Here is a 19,034-nt window from a genome sequence, read left to right as displayed (position 1 = left end):
GGGGCTCTATCCCATGACCATGAGATCATGACCTAAGCAGAAATCGTGAGTCAGAGGCTCAACCGATTGAGCCACCCAAAGTGCCCCAAGAAACAGACTTTTAATTATAGAGAACAAACTGATGGTTACCAGAGGGGAGGTGGGGGGGGGGGGTGATGAGGATTAAAGAGTACACTTATGATGAGCACAGAGTAATGAATAGAATTGTTGAATCACTATATTGTACACCTGAAACTAATATAGCACTGTATGTTAACTATACTGGAATTAAAATTAAAAACTTTAAAAAATTAAAAAAATAGAAAACAAGGAAAAAATTTTCAGAGGGAATGAGGATAAGAGCAGGAATCATAGCAATTGCTATGGAGTTTCTGTGGTGGCAGTAGCTGTGAAATGACGGGAGTCAGAATGAAAAGCAGCATCTTCTATGCACGGTGGCTCGTGGCACTGAGCCATAGTTTGGCACCCTTCTCTTTCATGGTCTTGGGAGCAATGATTGTGGAAAAGAAGCAGAAGAGTGTCACACGTGGAGGTGATAGAAGGCCAGCCACAAAATGAGTATCCTCTCATTGTTTTCTACCTTATTATACCTCCAAGGCTGAAAGTCTAGAACGCTTTTGCTACATTTTGATAGTCCAGCAGATAGATAATAACTCCATTTTATAGATGAGAAGTAGGCTTAGAGAAAGTAAACAATTTGTACAAAGGCACAGAGCTAATAAACAAAGCAAGTATTTAATCTCAGTTATGATTCTTTTTTTTTATTTTTTATAATTTTTTTTAATGTTTATTTATTTTTGAGACAGAGAGAGACAGAGCATGAATGGGGGAGGGTCAGAGAGAGAGGGAGACACAGAATCCGAAGCAGGCTCCAGGCTCTGAGCTGTCAGCACAGAGCCCGACGCGGGGCTCGAACTCACGGACCGTGAGATCATGACCTGAGCCAAAGTTGGATGCCCAACCGACTGAGCCACCCAGGCGCACTGATTCTTTTTTTTTTAATGATTATTTATTTTGATAGAGAGAGAGAACAAGCAGGGGAGGGGCAGAGAGGGAGGGAAAGAGAACTCCAAGCAGGCTCTGCCCTGTCAGCACAGAGCCTGACGTGGAGCTCCATCTCACATGAGATCATGACCTAAGGTGAAATCAAGAGTTGGAGGCTTAACGGACTGAGCCACCTAGGCACCCCTCAGATATGATTCTTTCTTTTTTGTTTTTTTTTTTTTAAGTTGATTTACTTATTTTGAGAGAGAAAGAGAGACAGACAGAGCAAGTGCTGAAGAGGCAGAGAGAGAGGGAGAGAGAATCCTAAGCAGGCTCTGCACCATCAGTTCGGAGCCCAATGTGGGGCTCAAACTGATGAACCATGAGATCATGATCTGAGCTGAATTCAGACACTTAACTGACTGAGCCACCCAGGTGCCCCCCCTCAGATATGATTCTTAAACAAGAATTTTCTGTGATAAACAATGATAATGTAGGGGCGCCTGGGTGGCGCAGTCGGTTAAGCGTCCGACTTCAGCCAGGTCACGATCTCGCGGTCCGTGAGTTCGAGCCCCGCGTCGGGCTCTGGGCTGATGGCTCAGAGCCTGGAGCCTGTTTCCGATTCTGTGTCTCCCTCTCTCTCTGCCCCTCCCCCGTTCATGCTCTGTCTCTCTCTGTCCCAAAAATAAATAAACGTTGAAAAAAAAAAAAACAATGATAATGTATACAAGTACTGTTTTTTTTTTTTTTTTAAGTTTATTTATTTGAGTGGGGGACAAAGAGAGAGGAGAGAGAATCTCAAGCAGGCTCTGGGCTGTCAGCACTGAGTCTCATGTGGAGCTCGATCTCACGAACTCTGAGATCATGACCTGAGCCAAAATCAAAAATCAGATGCTTAACCAGCTGAGCCACCCAGGCGCCCCAATAATTGCACTGTTATTTCAAGCTCCATATATTTCAAATACTTCAATTATAGTTTAATTATCCAATGTTTTATTTTAAAATAAGTCACAGGCACTTAAATAGGCCTATTATTTGTCGTTACCAAAAATTCAGGAAAAGATTATTAGGCTTATCGATTCTATTCCATTGATAAAAAGAAAAATCAGAGTGATTCTAAAAGGGTAGCTTGATTTTGTTTTCACTATCCTAGTTTTGAGTTATCCAACCAAGTGATATATAATTCAGTGAGAAAATAACAAAAGACATTTAAAAATTTTCTTTAATGTTTATTCTTGAGAAGAGACAGAGTGTGAACAGGGGAGGGGCAAAGAGAGAGGGAGACAAAATCTGAAGTAGGTTCCAGCCTCTGAGCTGTCAGCACAGAGCCCGACGTGGGGCTCGAACCCATGAACTGTGAGATCGTGACCTGAGCGGAAGTCGAATGCTTAACCGACTGAGCCACTCACGCGCCCCAACAAAAAACATTTAAAATAATATTTTTAATAGAATGTCTATGAAGTGTTTTCATGTTTTTCTCTTCTTTCTCTTCCTTCTTTGGGAGAAAATGTCCCAAGGGACATCTGCTACTGATACTCCTGCTGACCAAAAGTCACTTACTTCATCAGACAGTATGCCAAGCCTAGGTATGGCAACAAGGTTTTAAATTTCCTTCAAAACAAAAGCTTTTGAATAAGGGGGTCAGATTAAACCTAAGGAGATATCAGATTAAATTCTTATTTTCCTCGGTCTCTTCAGGTTCACATTGGGGAAGTATCTTGAAGGCATAGAAGGTGACCAGAAAGACTAGAAAAGACTTTTGGCTGCCAAGGGGCAAAAAGAAATGGTAAGTAAACATACAACAATTTTGTTTAATAAGAATAGAATAGGAACAAAATAAGCACACATTTGAAAAGGAGATCTCGGGGCACCTGGGTGGCTCAGTCGGTTAAGTGGCTGACTTCGGCTCGGGTCATGATTTCGCGGTCTGCGAGTTCGAGCCCCGCGTCGGGCTCTGTGCTGACAGCTCAGAGCCTGGAGCCTGTTTCGGATTCTGTGTCTCCCTCTCTCTGACACTCCCCCGTTCGTGCTCTGTCTCTCTCTGTCTCAAAAATAAATAAACGTTAAAAAAAATTTTTTTTTAAAAGGAAATCTCTCTTGAACTCAGTCCACTATTTGTCTGACACGTTGGACAATGTCAATGCGAGATTACACAGATTCTGCTCCCACCTAAGACATAGAAATCTGTCAGAGAAAAAATGAGATAAACTACACAACTTTTCTTGAGCACATCAGAGAGCTAAGGTCTCAGGGCAGCTGAGTTCTCTCAGGAAAGACAGGACTTCCTAAGGAGAGACAAGGATGAGCAGTAGCTGACCTTTGGTAGAGCCTGTGAGAAGGAGACACCAGATACCATGTAAACATGTAAGAAGAAGTCAGCTAAAATTTTAAACAAATTGCCAAAGGCTTAATATGAGCCAACAAGAAAGTATAGAATCTCTAGGAAGTGCAGACACAGTGGGAATTTGCACCCACTAGCCGGGTCTTCACAGACTTTACCAGGTGCTCAAGAGAGTCTGGAGGCTGGGCAGAAGACCAGAGACAGCCTACATCCATGATGCAGGCCCTGGGAGGAGAGGAGCCTTCACTACTCGAGAGGCATGGAGCCCAGACCCTTCTTCCTTATAGACAAAAGCCACAGGGAGAAGGGCAGCACCATCCTGGCTCCTAGGGAACAGGTAAAGACCACTGTGATTGAGATAAAGGTGAAAACAAACACAAACAGAAAACATCCACCCCTCGGGGTGAGGCACGACACTCTTCCCTGCAAAGAAAGGGCCAAAGATATGGTCAGAGTTTGGCGACCCCAGGGAGGGACGGGATCACTGAGAAAGCCCAACTCCCCTAAGACATGGGACACAGGGTACCTGCTTAGAAGTAAGGCTGGACCTGCCCAACAGAAAACCCTCCTCAACCTCCACGCCAGCCAACAAACCCCAGGAATCAAGGCATAGCATCCTTCCCAAGGCAGAAGGGCAAAAATGTGCTTAGAGACTCTTCCATGGCTCAGGCACACAGGGAAGGCTGAAAGTGGAGAATAGAGCAGAAATATTGAGGAAAGCCCTCCAGCAACTTAGCTTCCTGCCCTCCCCCCATTACAAGTACTGAAAGCCAAAATTCTAGAGAAAATTTTGAAGGCATCCAGAGAAAGAAGACATTAAATGCAGAAAAGCAAAAATAGGAATTACCTACCAGCCCTCTTGTTAGAAACTACAACCAGAAGACAACAGAGTGACATCTTTAAAGCGCTGAAAGAAAATAACTATCAACCCAGAAATCTATACCCAATGAAATATCTTTCAAAAATGACAAAACAGAGAATTATTTAGAAACCAAAAACTGACAGAATTCATCACCAGCAGTCCTGTACTATAAGAAATGTTCAAGGAATTTCTTTAAGCAAGAGGAATATATTTGGCATTGTAAACAAATAAATGGATTTACAAAAACAAGTGATCTCTGGAAATGGCTAAAATGAAAATAAATAGGAAGAACATTCTTTCTCTTATTTTTTATCTAAAAGATAAATGACACTCATTTAAAATTTTTTTTTCAACGTTTTTATTTATTTTTGGGACAGAGAGAGACAGAGCATGAACGGGGGAGGGGCAGAGAGAGAGGGAGACACAGAATCAGAAACAGGCTCCAGGCTCTGAGCCATCAGCCCAGAGCCTGACGCAGGGCTCGAACTCACGGACCGCGAGATCGTGACCTGGCTGAAGCCGGACGCTTAACCGACTGCGCCACCCAGGCGCCCCTGTCATTTAAAAAAATATAGTAGTAATGCGTTGTAGTTCTATTGCAAATACAAAAATAAAATGGAAACAACCAGAAAAGATGAGACATAATTAAAAGTATGCTGTTGTTTGGTTCTTAAACTATACTTGCATCAGTATAATGTTTTTGAAAGTAAACTGATTAATTCAAGATGTATATTGCAAACCTTTGGACAACAACTAAACAGAAGTTTAATGGCAATAAAATAGATTCATAACAACATTTAATTAATTCTAAAAGAGGCAGAAAAAGAGGAAAAAGGAACAAAGAACAGAGGAAACAAACAAAACAACCAGCAAGATTATATATTTAAGACCAATAATAAAATTAAATGTAAGCATTCTAAATAAGCTAATTAAAAGACAGATTGTCAAGGGCATCTGCATGGCTCAGTTGGTGGAGTATCCGACTCTTGATTTAGGTTCAGGTCATGATCCCAGGGTAATGGATGTGAGCCCCACATCGGGCTCCCCACTTTCTTTTTTTTTTTTTTTTTTTAATTTTTTTTTTTCAACGTTTTTATTTATTTTTGGGACAGAGAGAGACAGCATGAACAGGGGAGGGGCAGAGAGAGAGGGAGACACAGAATCGGAAACAGGCTCCAGGCTCTGAGCCATCAGCCCAGAGCCCGACGCGGGGCTCGAACTCACGGACCGCGAGATCGTGACCTGGCTGAAGTCGGACGCTTAACCGACTGCGCCACCCAGGCGCCCCCTCCCCACTTTCTTAAGGTGGAAGATCACTAACTCAGACAGGTGCAATGTTAACTATGGTTGCTGCTTATTTTCAACAAATGCCCCCAGGAAAAAGGCTATATTCACTGAGCAAGGTCAGAGTCAGGTCAAATAAGACAAGTCCTGTGAATAGGGGGGGTCTCCAGAGAATTGCCAGATAGGTCAAATAAGGACAGTTATTTGAGAATGGTGTTTTCAGGAAGCTCCAAACCTATTCTATGCCAGTCAGTGGCTGCTAGGCTACTGGTTTTCACTATGATCGTGGGACTGTTGGTTTTCAAGGCTAATAAGAAGCTGGGGAGAGTGATGAGAATAGGTCAAGTTAAAATCCCACAAAGCTCATCATTCTAACCAAAATATAGCCTTTAAAAAAATAAAAAATAAATGTTCCTTGGATTATTCCAAGCCTTTGGTTTATTACAAGAATTCTAAAAAATTTTTCTCTTGACAAATTTTCTCAGTGTCTCCTTGCTTTTATGGAGGACTGTTTTCAGAGGACCTTACTCTACCATTCCCACTGACTTGACTTATTCATTACTTTGAAGCTATCATTCCATTGTCTGCTTCCTTTCTTTCTACTGCAAAGTCAGCTGTCAGCCTAATTGTTTTTCCTAGTAATATCTTGTTTTTTTCTAGTTAGTTATAAGACTTTTTCTTTATTGTTGGCTTTTAGCTGTTTGACTATGGTGTACCTAGGTGTGACTTTATATTCATCCTGCTTGAGATTTACAGAGCCTGAGTCATTCTCTCTTCTTCCTTTGGAGGCTCTAATTACATGTATGTTAGATCTTTTCACCATACCATTTCTTTTGTTTCTGTGCTTTTGTCTTGTTATGTCTAGTGTAGCTATTTTCTTCTAACCCATCATCCACTTTTAAAAACTCCCTTTAGGGGCACCTGTGTGGCTCAGTTGGTTAAGCATCTGACTCTTGGTTTCAGCTCAGGTCATGATCTCACGGTTCATGAGTTCAAGCCCCACACTGGGCTTCTCACTGGCAATGCAGAGCCTGCTTGGGATTCTTTCTCTCTCTCCTCTCTCTGCCCATCCCTTCCTCACTCGTGCATGCGCTCTCACTTTCTCTCTCTCTCTCTCTCTCTCTCTCTCTCTCAAAATAAACTTTAAAAAAATCACAAACAGAGGCACCTGGGTGGCTTATTCAGTTAAGCTTCCGACTTTGGCTCAGGTCATGATTTTGTGGTTCACAAGTTCAAGCCCTGCATTGGGCTCTGTGCTGACAGCTGAGCCTGGAACCTGCTTCAGGTTCTGTCTTCCTCTGTCTCTGCCCCTCCCCCACTCATGTTCTGTCTGTCCCTCAAAAATAAACATTAAAAAACTGAAACTCGGCAATCAAAAAGAATGAAATCTTGCCATTTTCAACTATGTGGATGGAACTGGAGGGTATTATGTTAAGCGAAATTAGTCAGCAAAAGACAAATATCATATGACTTCACTCATATGAGGACTTGTAAGATACAAAACAGATGAGCATAAGGGAAGGGAAGCAAAAATAATATAAAAACAGGGAGGGGGACAAAACATAAAAGACTCTTAAATATAGAGAACAGAGAGTTCTCTTAAATATAGAGAACAGGAGGGCTTGTGGGAGGAGGGATAGTCTAAATGAGTAAGGGGCATTAAGGAATCTACTCCTGAAATCATTGTTGCACCATATGCTAACTAACTTGTATGTAAATTAAACAATAAGGGGCGCCTTGGTGGCTTAGTCAGTTGAGCATCTGACTTCAGCTCAGGTCATGATCTCACAGTCTGTGAGTTCAAGCCCTGCGTCGGGCTGTGTGCTGACAGCTCGGAGCCTGGAGCCTGCTTCAGATTCTGTGTCTCCCTCTCTCTCTGCCCCTCCCCTGCTCATGCTCTCTCTCTCAAAAATAAATGATAACATTAAAAAAAATAATAAATTAAAAAAAAATTTTTTAAAAACAATAAATAAAATTACTTAAAAAAAAGTACGTATTGTATAACAAAAAAATTAAAACAAAATTAAAATAGATTGTAACATTTAAGAATTTTTTTCCCATCTGCTAATTAATTCTACCTACAATATTAATGCCACTATGATTCAATTACCTCTTCTATTTTGAATGGATTTTTAGGCCAAAATCATATACAATGAATCATTTTAAGACTTACTGTTATCATTTCTCAACATATACAAATATTGAATAATTATATTGAACTATTATATGCCAATTATGTCTCATTAAAAAATAAAAAATTTTAAATAAAGTACATAACTCAGTAGCATTTAATATGTTCACAATATTACACAACATCACGTCTATCTAGTTCCCGTATATTTTCAATATCCCAAAAGAAATCTACATACTTATTAGTCACTCCCATTTCCCCTCTCAATCAGCCTTGGCAATCACCAGTATGTTTCTATGAACTTACCTGTTCTGGATATTTTGCAGAAAAGGAATCATAATCACACAATATATGAACTTCTGCATCTGACTTCTTTCACTATATTTTCAAGGTTTATTCACACAGTATCATGTACCAGTATTTCATTCATTTCTATGGCCAAGTAGTAATCCATTGTATGTATATACCACATTTTGTTTATCCATTCATATGTTGATGGGACACATAGGTTGTTTATAACATTTGACTATTGTGATAGTGGTGATATGAACATATATGTACAAGTATTTTAAGTGGATGATTTTTTGATTTTCTCTTGGATAGGTACCTAGAAAGGGAATTATGGGTCATACAGTAATTTTATGTTTAACTTTTCTAGATACCATCAAATTATTTTTCTACAATGACTGAACCATTTTACATTCCCACAAGCAATATATGAAGGTTCCCGTGGAACATCTTCACCAATACTTGTTATTTTTTGTTTTTACTATAGCTATCCTTTTGGATGTAAAGTGGCATCTCTCTGTGGTTTTGATTTGCATTTCCTTGAAGATGACATGCACTTTGATACTTTCAAGATTCTGTATTCAGCTTTAGATAGTTTGAATATATAATGTCTCTCGTTGTGAATCTCTTTGAGTTTCTCCTGTTTGAATTTGTTAAGCTTCCTGGATGTACAGATTCAAGTGTTGCAACGAATTTGGGAAGTTTTCAGCCATTATTTCAAGTATTCCTGCCCATTCCCCTCCTCTCCTTCTGGTACTCCCTTTTTGCAAATGTTGGTATGATTCATTGCACTCCACAGGTCTCTTAAGCTTTATTTAGTTTTTCCTTCATTCTTTTTTCTTTCTGCATTTTGGATTAGACAAATTTCAATTAACCTGGGTTCGAGTTCACTGGTTCGTCCTACTGCCTCCTCACATCTGCTATTGGAATCCTCCAGTGTTTTGTGTATGTGTATTTTCATTCCAGTTTTAGTACTTTTCTGCTAAAAATTTGTGTGGCTCTTTTTTTTAGTTTCTTTACTAATATTCTCCATTTGTTGGGACATTGTCCTCCTGAATTCCTTTAACTCTATGAGTGTATTTGAGACAGTTCATTTAAAGTCCAATGTTTGTGTTTCATAAGGGATGGTCTGTATTCCTTTCTTCTGTAAATGGGCCATACTTTGTTTCTTTGCATACTTCTTAGCTTTCTGTTAAAAATTTTTTGGTATTATAATGTGGTTCTCTGGAAATGGGATTCTTCTTGCCTCAGGGTTTTTGTTTGTTGCCTGCCGTGGCTGTAACCGTTTGTTACTTACCTAAACTATTTTCGAGTATCGATTCTTTGACTTCTGTAGTCTCCGAGGTCTCTTTTTGCTTGCATAGTAAGCTGACAGATTTCCTTGAATACCAGTAACCAAGAAACAATGGGGCGCCTGGGTGGCGCAGTCGGTTGGGCATCCGACTTCAGCCAGGTCACGATCTCGCGGTCCGTGAGTTCGGGCCCCGCGTCGGGCTCTGGGCTGGTGGCTCGGAGCCTGGAGCCTGTTTCCGATTCTGTGTCTCCCTCTCTCTCTGCCCCTCCCCCGTTCATGCTCTGTCTCTCTCTGTCCCAAAAATAAATAAAAACGTTGAAAAAAAAAATTTAAAAAAAAAAAAAAGAAAAGAAAGAAATAAAACAAGAAGTAAAAAAAAATTAAGGAAAAGAAAAAAAATCCTTCGAGTCTTTACAGATTGACTGTGTTGGAACACACCTTCAGTGCTTAGCTAGGCCATTTAAAATCTGCCTTAGTTTTCACTATCTGCTTGTGCTGAGCCTGGAGATCAGCCAGCAGTGAAAGCTTAGGGTCTTCTCTAAGCATGTAAGTTGGCCTGGACATGAGTGGCTTTCTCAACTCCCCAGTATACGTAGGCTTTGAAGGCCTAATTTCCCTAAGAAACTCTCCTTTTTTTCCCTCTCAGGCTTTACGCTCTTTTATTTACCTCAGCTGTCATTTTTTGCCCCAGGTAGCAGCAGGGCATTCATTGGCCTTAATTTATTTTTGAGACAGAGAGAGACAGAGCATGAACAGGGGAGGGGCAGAGAGAGAGGGAGACACAGAATCTGAAATCAGGCTCCAGGCTCTGTCTGAGCTGTCAGCACAGAGCCCGACGCGGGGCTTGAACCCACGGACCGTGAGATCATGACCTGAGCCGAAGTCCGACGCTCAACCGACCAAGCCACCCAGGCGCCCCTCATTGGCCTTATATTTTTGAGAAATGCCTGCCACTTTTCCACCCTGAGTTGTGAATTAGATGAAACAAAGGCAAGTGCCTTGCTTCAGTCCTCCAGATTGCCCCAGGCAGAACCGTTTTTTGAGAACAAGAGGTCCTCTACTCCTTCAGGACCAGTGAACGGGGTCCCCACTCGGAGAATGTGTGTTTGCCGTCTGTCTTCACCAGGGAGCTGGGAAGGGGAATGGAGCAAGAGCAAGTAAAATAACAAAGATTTCCTAGTTTTAGGTTTGCCTTTTCTTGATTCAGCATTTGCTTTGTTGCTATAAACCTAGTTCTGACAAAGTTGTTTCTGAATGGTTTTGCCTCAGGAGGAATGAGTCCTTGAAGCTGCCTATTCTGTTTTTGCTGATAGGTTTTGTTGTTTTGTTTTGTTTTGAGTGCTTGATATTGTATATGAAAAACTGTAAAGCTGATTTAAGGCTTGGGATGTTAAAATTCTCTGGTGATCTGGGCGCACTTGGCTAGCTCAGTCAGTGGAGCATGTTACTCTTGATCTCAGGGGTTGTGAGTTAGAGCCCTACGTTGGGTGTGGAGCCTACTTACAGTAAAAATTTTTTTTAATTTTTAAAACATTTTTTTAAGCTGAGTCATACATTGGGTGGCTCAGTTGGTTAAGCATCCAACTTCAGCTCAGGTCATGATCTCACAGTTCTTGGTTTCGAGCCCCACGTCGGGCTCTGTGCTGACACCTCGGACCCTGGAGCCTGCTTCAGATTCTGTCTCCGTTTCTTTGCCCCTCCCCTACTTGCGCTCTCTCTAAAGTAAAATAAAACATAAAAAAGTTCTCTAGTGATTTATTTTTGCTTGTCAGTTGCATTAGCATTCCTAGGTAACTTTAAAATGTCAGAGAACGGAGGACTTAAAGCTGGACTTCAGGCCCTGTGAGGGCCACTCTGTTTCTCATTAATCCCTTAGAGTACAACTGAAAGCCTGGAATGTTTACCAAGGCCCTTCTTCCTTGGTGGTGCCTGTGTGGAAGTGTATTTTAGGAATTTTAGAACTTGCTGAACTCTGTAAATATAATACATATTAGCTACACTCTATTTTCAAAGTTCTCTGGGTTATAGGCAAGAAATTAAGTGTGGAAAAGACTCAGCACAAATTGGAGCCAACAATTTGTCAAGTAGAAATGAATGCCTTCTTCATCTTATCATCAATGGAAGGAGTAAGGTGAAAGAAATAAGGCAATAAATAATAGGGCAAGCAAGTTAATGTAGAAACCAAATTTATTGATGGATTTACTGAGGGCAGATTATTTTCTTACATATTATCCACAGGTTATGTTGACATCTGATTTTGCAGAGAAATTGTATCATTATTTTTATTAAGATAATTAACACTTCTGAAGGTAAATTTAGTTCCTTGAAGTAGCACGTTTTCTAATCTCTAATAGGGCTTGGCTTTACTTAGCTATCACAATCAAATCTCTCTAAAGTTATGCACTTAAGTTGATGTGGTCACCAAATGTTTTCTTTGTGTATATTCCTTCTTCTAGTGTGCTGATTCTTCATGTTGAAAAATGTCAACTTCCAGAAATTTGGCTGCTAGATCAAAACTGTCAGGACCCATCTAAGGGTTAAGATTTCAGTAAAGAAAAATATACATATACATATTTTATTATATACAAAGAACAAAGTTTCAGATGAAGGTAAACAAGAGGATAGAAATTATCATCATAATTAATAGCTTCAAAAAGCCCTTTTAAATCACTGGGACCTCTGCCCAAGATACAGGCCACATAGCCATTAATCAGAGCTCTTGGTAGTTCTCCCATAAAAGTAATCTATATTCTGGAGAAGGTGGCTTCTTACAAACTCTGTGGGGGCTAATGTGTTAAGGCCTCATAAAGAAAGGAGTGCTTCTTCATCTAGGGGGAAACAGACTAAAAATATTGAAGGAAGGAATGCTTCTAGGGTTATGTTTATTGTTGATAGTAATTTTAGGCAGAACCACAGAAAAGTGTTAAAGACTTCTAGATAAAATTCAGGCTATCTCATAATAAGAATAGATACCATTTTGTAGCTCTACAGATGGTTTGGTCGCAAATGAAAAAGGAGAAAATGAGCTGAGAATGCAGACTGGAAAAGTCTAGGGAAGGAAGCAAGCAGATACAGACATAATTCAATCGTATCAAGAAAAGAACGGAGATGGTCCTTCCCAAGAGCAAGTTGGCGGTATTCACCTACATAAATTCAAGCCTAGAAGAACACGCAACTTTTATATATGTGCTGCCTAGTGATATACCAGAAAGGGCTATTTTATATCAAAAGCTAAAAATACACATTTACTGAATGCAAGTCTCAAATAAAACCCAACTTAATGTACAGTGAACTACAAGAATGACAGAAAAATGGGCAGACATATTAAAGTCAACTAAATTTACAGTATTGCCTTGATATTTTCCATTCGTTTTTCATCTATACATAAGGCTCAAGTTCTGGAGTTATAGGTTCTATTTTTCATTTTTCTTAAAAATAAAATTAGCAATCCTCAAGTTAACTAAAGATTTATCTGGGCTCGTAGAGGTAATCTGCTCCTTGTAACAGAATGCTCTGTAGTTTCTTCCACTTTAGACCTCTCCACTGAATTAATGCCCCTGTTTTCTTTGTCTTTTCCATGTGATTTTTTATGCTGTGAATATTAAGGGAAGAAATTAAGTCAATAAAGTAGCATTTTACTTTACATATTACAGCTATGTGTTATTACATAACATAATACATATTAGTTACACTCTATTTTCAAAGTTCTCTGGGTTATAGGCTAGAAATTAAGTGTGGAAAAGACTCAGGACAAATTGGAGCCAACAATTTGTTTGTCAAGTAGAAGCGAATGCCTTTTTCATCTTACCATCAATGGAAGGAGTGAGGTGAAAGAAATATTAATTTTCTGCATGATTTTCCAAGACAAAATTACAGATTTTACTATAGGGCAGTGGTTCTCATCGGGGAGCAATTTGACTCCCCAGAGTACATTTAGTAATATCTGGAGACATTTCTGGTTGTTAAAACTGTAAGGTGCTACTGGCTTCTAGTGCGGAGAAGCCAGGGATGCTGTGAAACGTCCTGTAATAACAAGACAGTCCACCACGACAAAGGATTATCCAGCTCAAAATGTCAACAGAGCTGCTATTGATAAATCCTGCTCTAGGAAAATGAAGATTTGATATCATGCAACAACAGGCAATTCTATTTTAAGCAGAGAATCTGATATATGGCTACCTTGAGGTGTTTTTTTAAGCTGTATTTTACCTTTTCTTTTAAACATTTCATATTTCTCACTTGGGAATTGTATTTCATTGGAATTCTCATACTTGCCCATAGAGAGCTTTAAGAGACCAATGACATCCATTGCAGACCCAGTCATCCATGCTGAGACAAATCATACATCAACTTTAGAATTTCAAACCCAGAAAATTTCCCCACATGAGACTGCTATCAGGGAAAACATAATTTTCAGACTTCAGCTGAAGGTCTAAAATCCAACCCCAAATCTTTTCTGGTACTGTAGGGACTTCCCTGCCACAGCTGAACCACTGAGCCTCGCTTTCAAAATATCATGAACGGTAGTAATGAAAGGATTTCCAACCAGAGATTAAGTAGTCACTAAGGTTCTCTTTTCTTAAGTTTCCTTCTTTCCTTAACTTTATAAGACAGAAGAGAGGGCTGAAAAATGGAAAGAAATATATTTAGAGTTCTCTAACAATAAAGCAAAAGGTAGGAAGGATTTGGGGATAAAATTACCTTGAGGCAGACATAGAGGACCTGAACAGAATCTAAGTTAGAAGTTTTAACCAGCTTACATGGGGGATGGAGAATTTTTAGACCTTGGTGGGAAGACCCCTGCAAGTCTATTAGATACAAGCACATACATTTATCACAAGCAGCATTTCAACTGTAAAATGTAGACATCAATGTCTTATGTGGGAAAATCCCTCCTTTACAGACTGCGTCTACGCTCATGTCTTCAAAACAAAGGGAAAGGTACAGGGCAGTTTATAGTGCCATGCTCCCAACAGTGTTGAAAAGGGGTTAGAAAAGGTTACAGGACTTAAGTGAGCAAGATCAAGGCAGGTGAGGGGCTCAGAAAACATGGGGGAATCCTTAACAAGAGAAAAGCCTCAGGTAGGAGAACTAAAATAACGTGAGAGGCCTTTAGTCTCTCAGTCTCTTAAACCTCTTGGCCTTCAGAGTCTGAGTATGGGCAGAGATAGGCTCCAGGACGTCCATGTCAAAGGTGGAGGGAAGAGAGAAATGACTGCTCTTCATATCCATCTGAGAATGTAGGAAGTGGAAAGGGGATAAATACAATAGCTAAAGAGTACTATCTGGGGATGGAATGAAGTCAAACTTTGCCTTCATTTATCCCATAGAAAAACCCTGACCAATTATCAGATTTGTGTAAATAATTTAAATCAGAAAAGTTAACAAGCTATCCCAAAGGAATGACAAAATATTTTTCAGTTTCACCCACCAAGAGTAGCACTTTCCTTCACACTGTATAGCCACTGACTTATATCAGATGTGGAAGGATTATCTGACAGGATATAATCAGGTACCTGGAAAAACGGAATCCCACCACTTGATGAACAATCCACACTAGCATCTATAGATGGCTCTTGACTTGGAGGTTCTTCTATTGAGTGCCCTAGAACTGACTTTTCTTCATCCAAGTCCTAAAATAAGAAGGTAGATTAGTGATTAAGTCCAAGGACTTAAAAATCTTCACAAAAGTAAATGCAGTTTTCTTCTTTGAAAATAACACAACATCCATTGCATAAAAGTTAAACCTCAACAAAATTCGTAGAAAGTCTAAAAAATAATGAAAATAATCCCAAATGTTTTCTCACAGAGAAGTACTTATAATGTGTTAAAAGTAGTAATCTCAGAATAATGGGATTACAGTTTAATTGTTAGTTTTTATGTTACTTTATGACTTCCCAACTTGTCTATAATTACTATAGTTAAGGGGTGCCTAGGTGGCTCAGTGGGTTAAGCGTCCAACTCTTTTTTTTTTTTTTTTTTAAGCTATTTATTTATTTGAGAGAGACTGTACAAGTAGGGGAAGGCAGAGACATGGGGGAAAGAGAGAGAGAATCTCAAGCAGGATCTGCACCCTCAGCACAGAGCCCGATGCAGGGCTCCAACCCATGGGCCCTGAGATCATGACCTCAGCTGACACCAAGAATCAGATGCTTAACCAACTTGACCCACCCAGGCACCCCTTGAGCACGGAGCCTGCTTAAGATTCTCTCTCTCCTTCTCCCTCTGTCCCTCCCCTGCTGACTCACGAGCATGCTCTCTCTCAAAAAAAAAATTAATAACAATAATTACTAGAGTTAAGAGCACAGATTGTGGAGCTCTTCTAGGTTCTAATTCCAACTCCACACTGACATAGGACAAGATACTTCTTAAGTTTCCTCACCTATAAAATGTGGATAGTACTAGCATCTATTTCAAAGGACTACTTAGAGAATTAACTGAGTATATATATTTATGTAAAGTGCTTAGAACAGGCTGTCACATAATAAGCACAAATATTGGTTGTTATTATTATTATGACTTTAATAATTTTAAAATGCCCAGATTAAAAGAAACAGACTGAAGGGTCAGACGACTACCATTAATGAGACAGGGTAGGATTTAAGGGCAAAGAATAAAATTCTTCACATGAAGTTGATGACAAAAGGAGTTTATGCGAGAGATCTAATATTAGGAATGCTTTAAATTTTACCTGACTGATCTCTTCCTTGTTGTTTTCTGAACAGTTTAGCATCATTAACAGCTCAGGTTGCCTCCTTTTCAACTGATCAAGGAGCTGTTCACGTGGTTCAGTTCTCACCAGGGTTGATGGGTATAAGTAATTTTTCCTCTGTGGTGTCATACCTTTAGCGGATTATATAAACGGGAAAAGAATTGAAGTGTGGGATTTGAAGAAGATTTTTTTAATGCTAAAATGTATACTTCCAAATGAGTCTTGTCTTCCAAAGATATAGCCACTACCCTACATGGGATGGCCGTGTGGGTGTGTGTGTGTATGTGTATGTATACATGTATATAATACTTCAAAGTATGTTATGCATATAGCTTTGAAGTATAATTTCATACCATAAAACCTACTCAATGATTTTTAATAAATTGACAGGGTCCACAACCCTCAATGCAATGCAAATAATGACTCAATTCTCATACTATTAAATAGTCTGTTATACTTTCTTCCCTAAATCATGATAGCCTACACTGATCTTTGCCATCTGACCTCTCAAAATGGTGATTCCTAAATGCGAAAAGTCCATGACAAAATAAGAGGTACACATAAGAAAATGCACAACGTGGTATGGTTTTTCCACTAAACTAAATTTATTTAATTTCATTCCTCAATTTTTGGTATTAAAATGCCCTGATACAAAACAGTGCTAGATAGATGGTTGCTGGTTTTCATTTGCTTTTAAAATGTCTTCTCTTAACAAAGCCAGTTCCCTAAATGTTTGTAAAATTTTATTGAATTGGGATGCCCAAATTTCTACAAGTACATGTCACTTGTATCGTGACACCTAATCTTGATTAAAGCTATTTTAGGGTCCCAGTTTTTCCATTTGAGTTGACTACAGCGAGATGGTAAAATCCTATCAGACAACAGCAGGACCTGCTTCTTATGAACATCTGGCACACTACAAGGTTGACTTCAACTTTAAAAATTTGAGGGGCGCCTGGGTGGCGCAGTCGGTTAAGCGTCCGACTTCAGCCAGGTTACGATCTCGCGGTCCGTGAGTTCGAGCCCCGCGTCGGGCTCTGGGCTGATGGCTCAGAGCCTGGAGCCTGTTTCCGATTCTGTGTCTCCCTCTCTCTCTGCCCCTCCCCCGTTCATGCTCTGTCTCTCTCTGTCCCAAAAATAAATAAACGTTGAAAAAAAAAAAAAAAAAATTTGAACCATTCTATTTCCCTTTGAAATTACCTGTTGGGATATCCAATTTCAGATCCTGTTGTAGAAAGCAATTAAGCTTAGTCAAACCAATTTTTATGGTTTCATTAAATTCTAGACTTTGTGCCATTAATTTTTCTTCATCAGTAGTTATCTGATCAAAAAACATATTATGCTGGTTCTCATTAGCTGCTTTATGTTCATTTAATTTTTCAGTAATCTCTGAACTTGAAGCCTCACAACCTTGGTTTACAACCTGTAAATGATGCAAATGAGCTTTCATTATTAAAATTGAAGTTGTCAAATATTTTATTCAATATATTATTTCCTGTTACTTTGAAATTTTCCACAGTAAAGTTTTAAAAACACATGCAAAAATAGAGAAAATAGTATAATTAACCCCTTTGTATTGACTACCCAATCTCAGTGTTTATCCATACATGGGGTATAGCTCAAACAAGATTAACCACTTCCTCTTCATCTTCCCATAGAATTATTCTAAAGCAAATCCTGTATCATTTCATCCATTTACTTCAGCATACATCTCTAAGAGTTCAGAGTTTTTTAAGACCACTCTCATATCTAAAAAATTTAACATTGATTTCTTTATATCAAATGTCTAGTCAGCGTGCAAATTTCACAAATTGTCTGAAATGATTTTCACAATTCATTTGTTTGAATCAGAATTTATCATTAGATTTGGTTGATATGCCTTTAAGTAGGTGACATATAATTTATCACCCAAACTGAGATGCTCTTCAGAGTGAAAAGGGCTACTCTTAGTTATAATTACATCCAAACAACTGATGTCAACAAGGACTATTCCAGGCAAACTAGGACTTAAGATCTTTTAGTCTTAATTCTCTTTTGATATAGGAGATCTTTCTTCATACTTTTCCCTTTGAAAAGTTTTTCTTCTTCAAAAAACTAGGTCTTTGCTCTGCTATCTCAAATTCTGGATCTGGTCAATTGCCATCTCTACACTGTATTTTCATATGTTTATCTATACTCTGTATTTTCTACAAAGTAGTGAGATCCAAAGGTTTGATGTAAATCAGGTTTAATTGTTTGGCAAGAATATTTTGTTGGTGGTGCTGAAAGCACATAATGCCTAGTTGTGTCTCTCATGTGAAGATTAATCAGTTGAGGTACCTGGCTGGCTTAGGTAGTAGAACATGTGGCTCTTGATCTCGGGGTCATGAATTCAAGCCCCACAGTGGGAATAGAGTTAACTTAAAAAAAATAGGGGCGCCTGGGTGGCGCAGTCGGTTAAGCGTCCGACTTCAGCCAGGTCACGATCTCGCGGTCCGTGAGTTCGAGCCCCGCGTCGGGCTCTGGGCTGATGGCTCAGAGCCTGGAGCCTGTTTCCGATTCTGTGTCTCCCTCTCTCTCTGCCCCTCCCCCGTTCATGCTCTGTCTCTCTCTGTCCCAAAAATAAATAAAAAACGTTGAAAAAAAAAAAAATTTAAAAAAAAATAAATAAATAAATAAATAAATTCTAGGGGCACCTGGGTGGCTCAGTTGGTTAAGTGTCCGACTTCGGCTCAGGTCATGATCTCGCAGTTTGTGAGTTCGAGCCCTGCATTGAGCTCTGTGCTGACAGCTCGGAGCCTGGAGCCTACTTCGGATTCTGTGTCTCCTTCTCTCTCTGCCCCTCCCCCACTTGTGTTCTGTCTCTATCAAAAATAAGTAAATGTAAAAAAAAAAATTTGGCGGGGGGGGGCGCCTGGGTGGCTCAGTCGGTTGAGCGTCTGACTTTGGCTCAGGTCATGATCTCGTGGTTTGCGAGTTCAAGCCCCGCATCAGACTATGTGCTGACAGCTCAGAGCCTAGAGCCTGCTTCAGATTCTGTGTCTCCCTCTCTCTCTGCCCCTCCCCTGCTCATGCTCTGTCTCTCTCTGTCTCAAAAATAAATAAAATATTAAAAATAAATAAATAAAAATTAAAAAATTTTTTAATAAAATAAAATAA

General features: G+C 39.5%; 1 protein-coding gene and 1 long non-coding RNA gene across 2 annotated transcripts in view; one reads left to right on the top strand and one right to left on the bottom strand.

The window, feature by feature from the left end:
* LOC147576079 (uncharacterized) overlaps positions 1-19,034 on the top strand; it is a 42,133-nt gene that overhangs the window by 9,034 nt on the left and 14,065 nt on the right. The window contains exon 2 of the long non-coding RNA XR_015241733.1: positions 2,683-2,770. This is a non-coding gene — a long non-coding RNA (uncharacterized LOC147576079). The remainder of the gene's footprint in view (positions 1-2,682; positions 2,771-19,034) is intronic.
* The window catches only part of KIF11 (kinesin family member 11), a 45,626-nt gene continuing 37,945 nt past the window's right edge, over positions 11,354-19,034 (bottom strand). The window contains exons 19-22 of the mRNA XM_025917997.2: positions 17,097-17,319; positions 15,876-16,027; positions 14,701-14,817; positions 11,354-12,776 (exon numbers count right to left, since the gene is read on the bottom strand). Coding sequence (XP_025773782.1) covers positions 12,645-12,776; positions 14,701-14,817; positions 15,876-16,027; positions 17,097-17,319 — 624 coding nt within the window. The 3' untranslated portion in view covers positions 11,354-12,644. The remainder of the gene's footprint in view (positions 12,777-14,700; positions 14,818-15,875; positions 16,028-17,096; positions 17,320-19,034) is intronic.

The sequence above is a fragment of the Puma concolor genome, chromosome D2, assembly GCF_028749965.1.
Source record: "Puma concolor isolate L17-30 chromosome D2, mPumCon1.1.hap2, whole genome shotgun sequence".
NCBI classification, from domain to species: Eukaryota; Metazoa; Chordata; class Mammalia; order Carnivora; family Felidae; genus Puma; species Puma concolor.
Note: the sequence above shows the minus strand (reverse complement) of the source record. Positions and strands in the feature narration are given on the sequence as shown.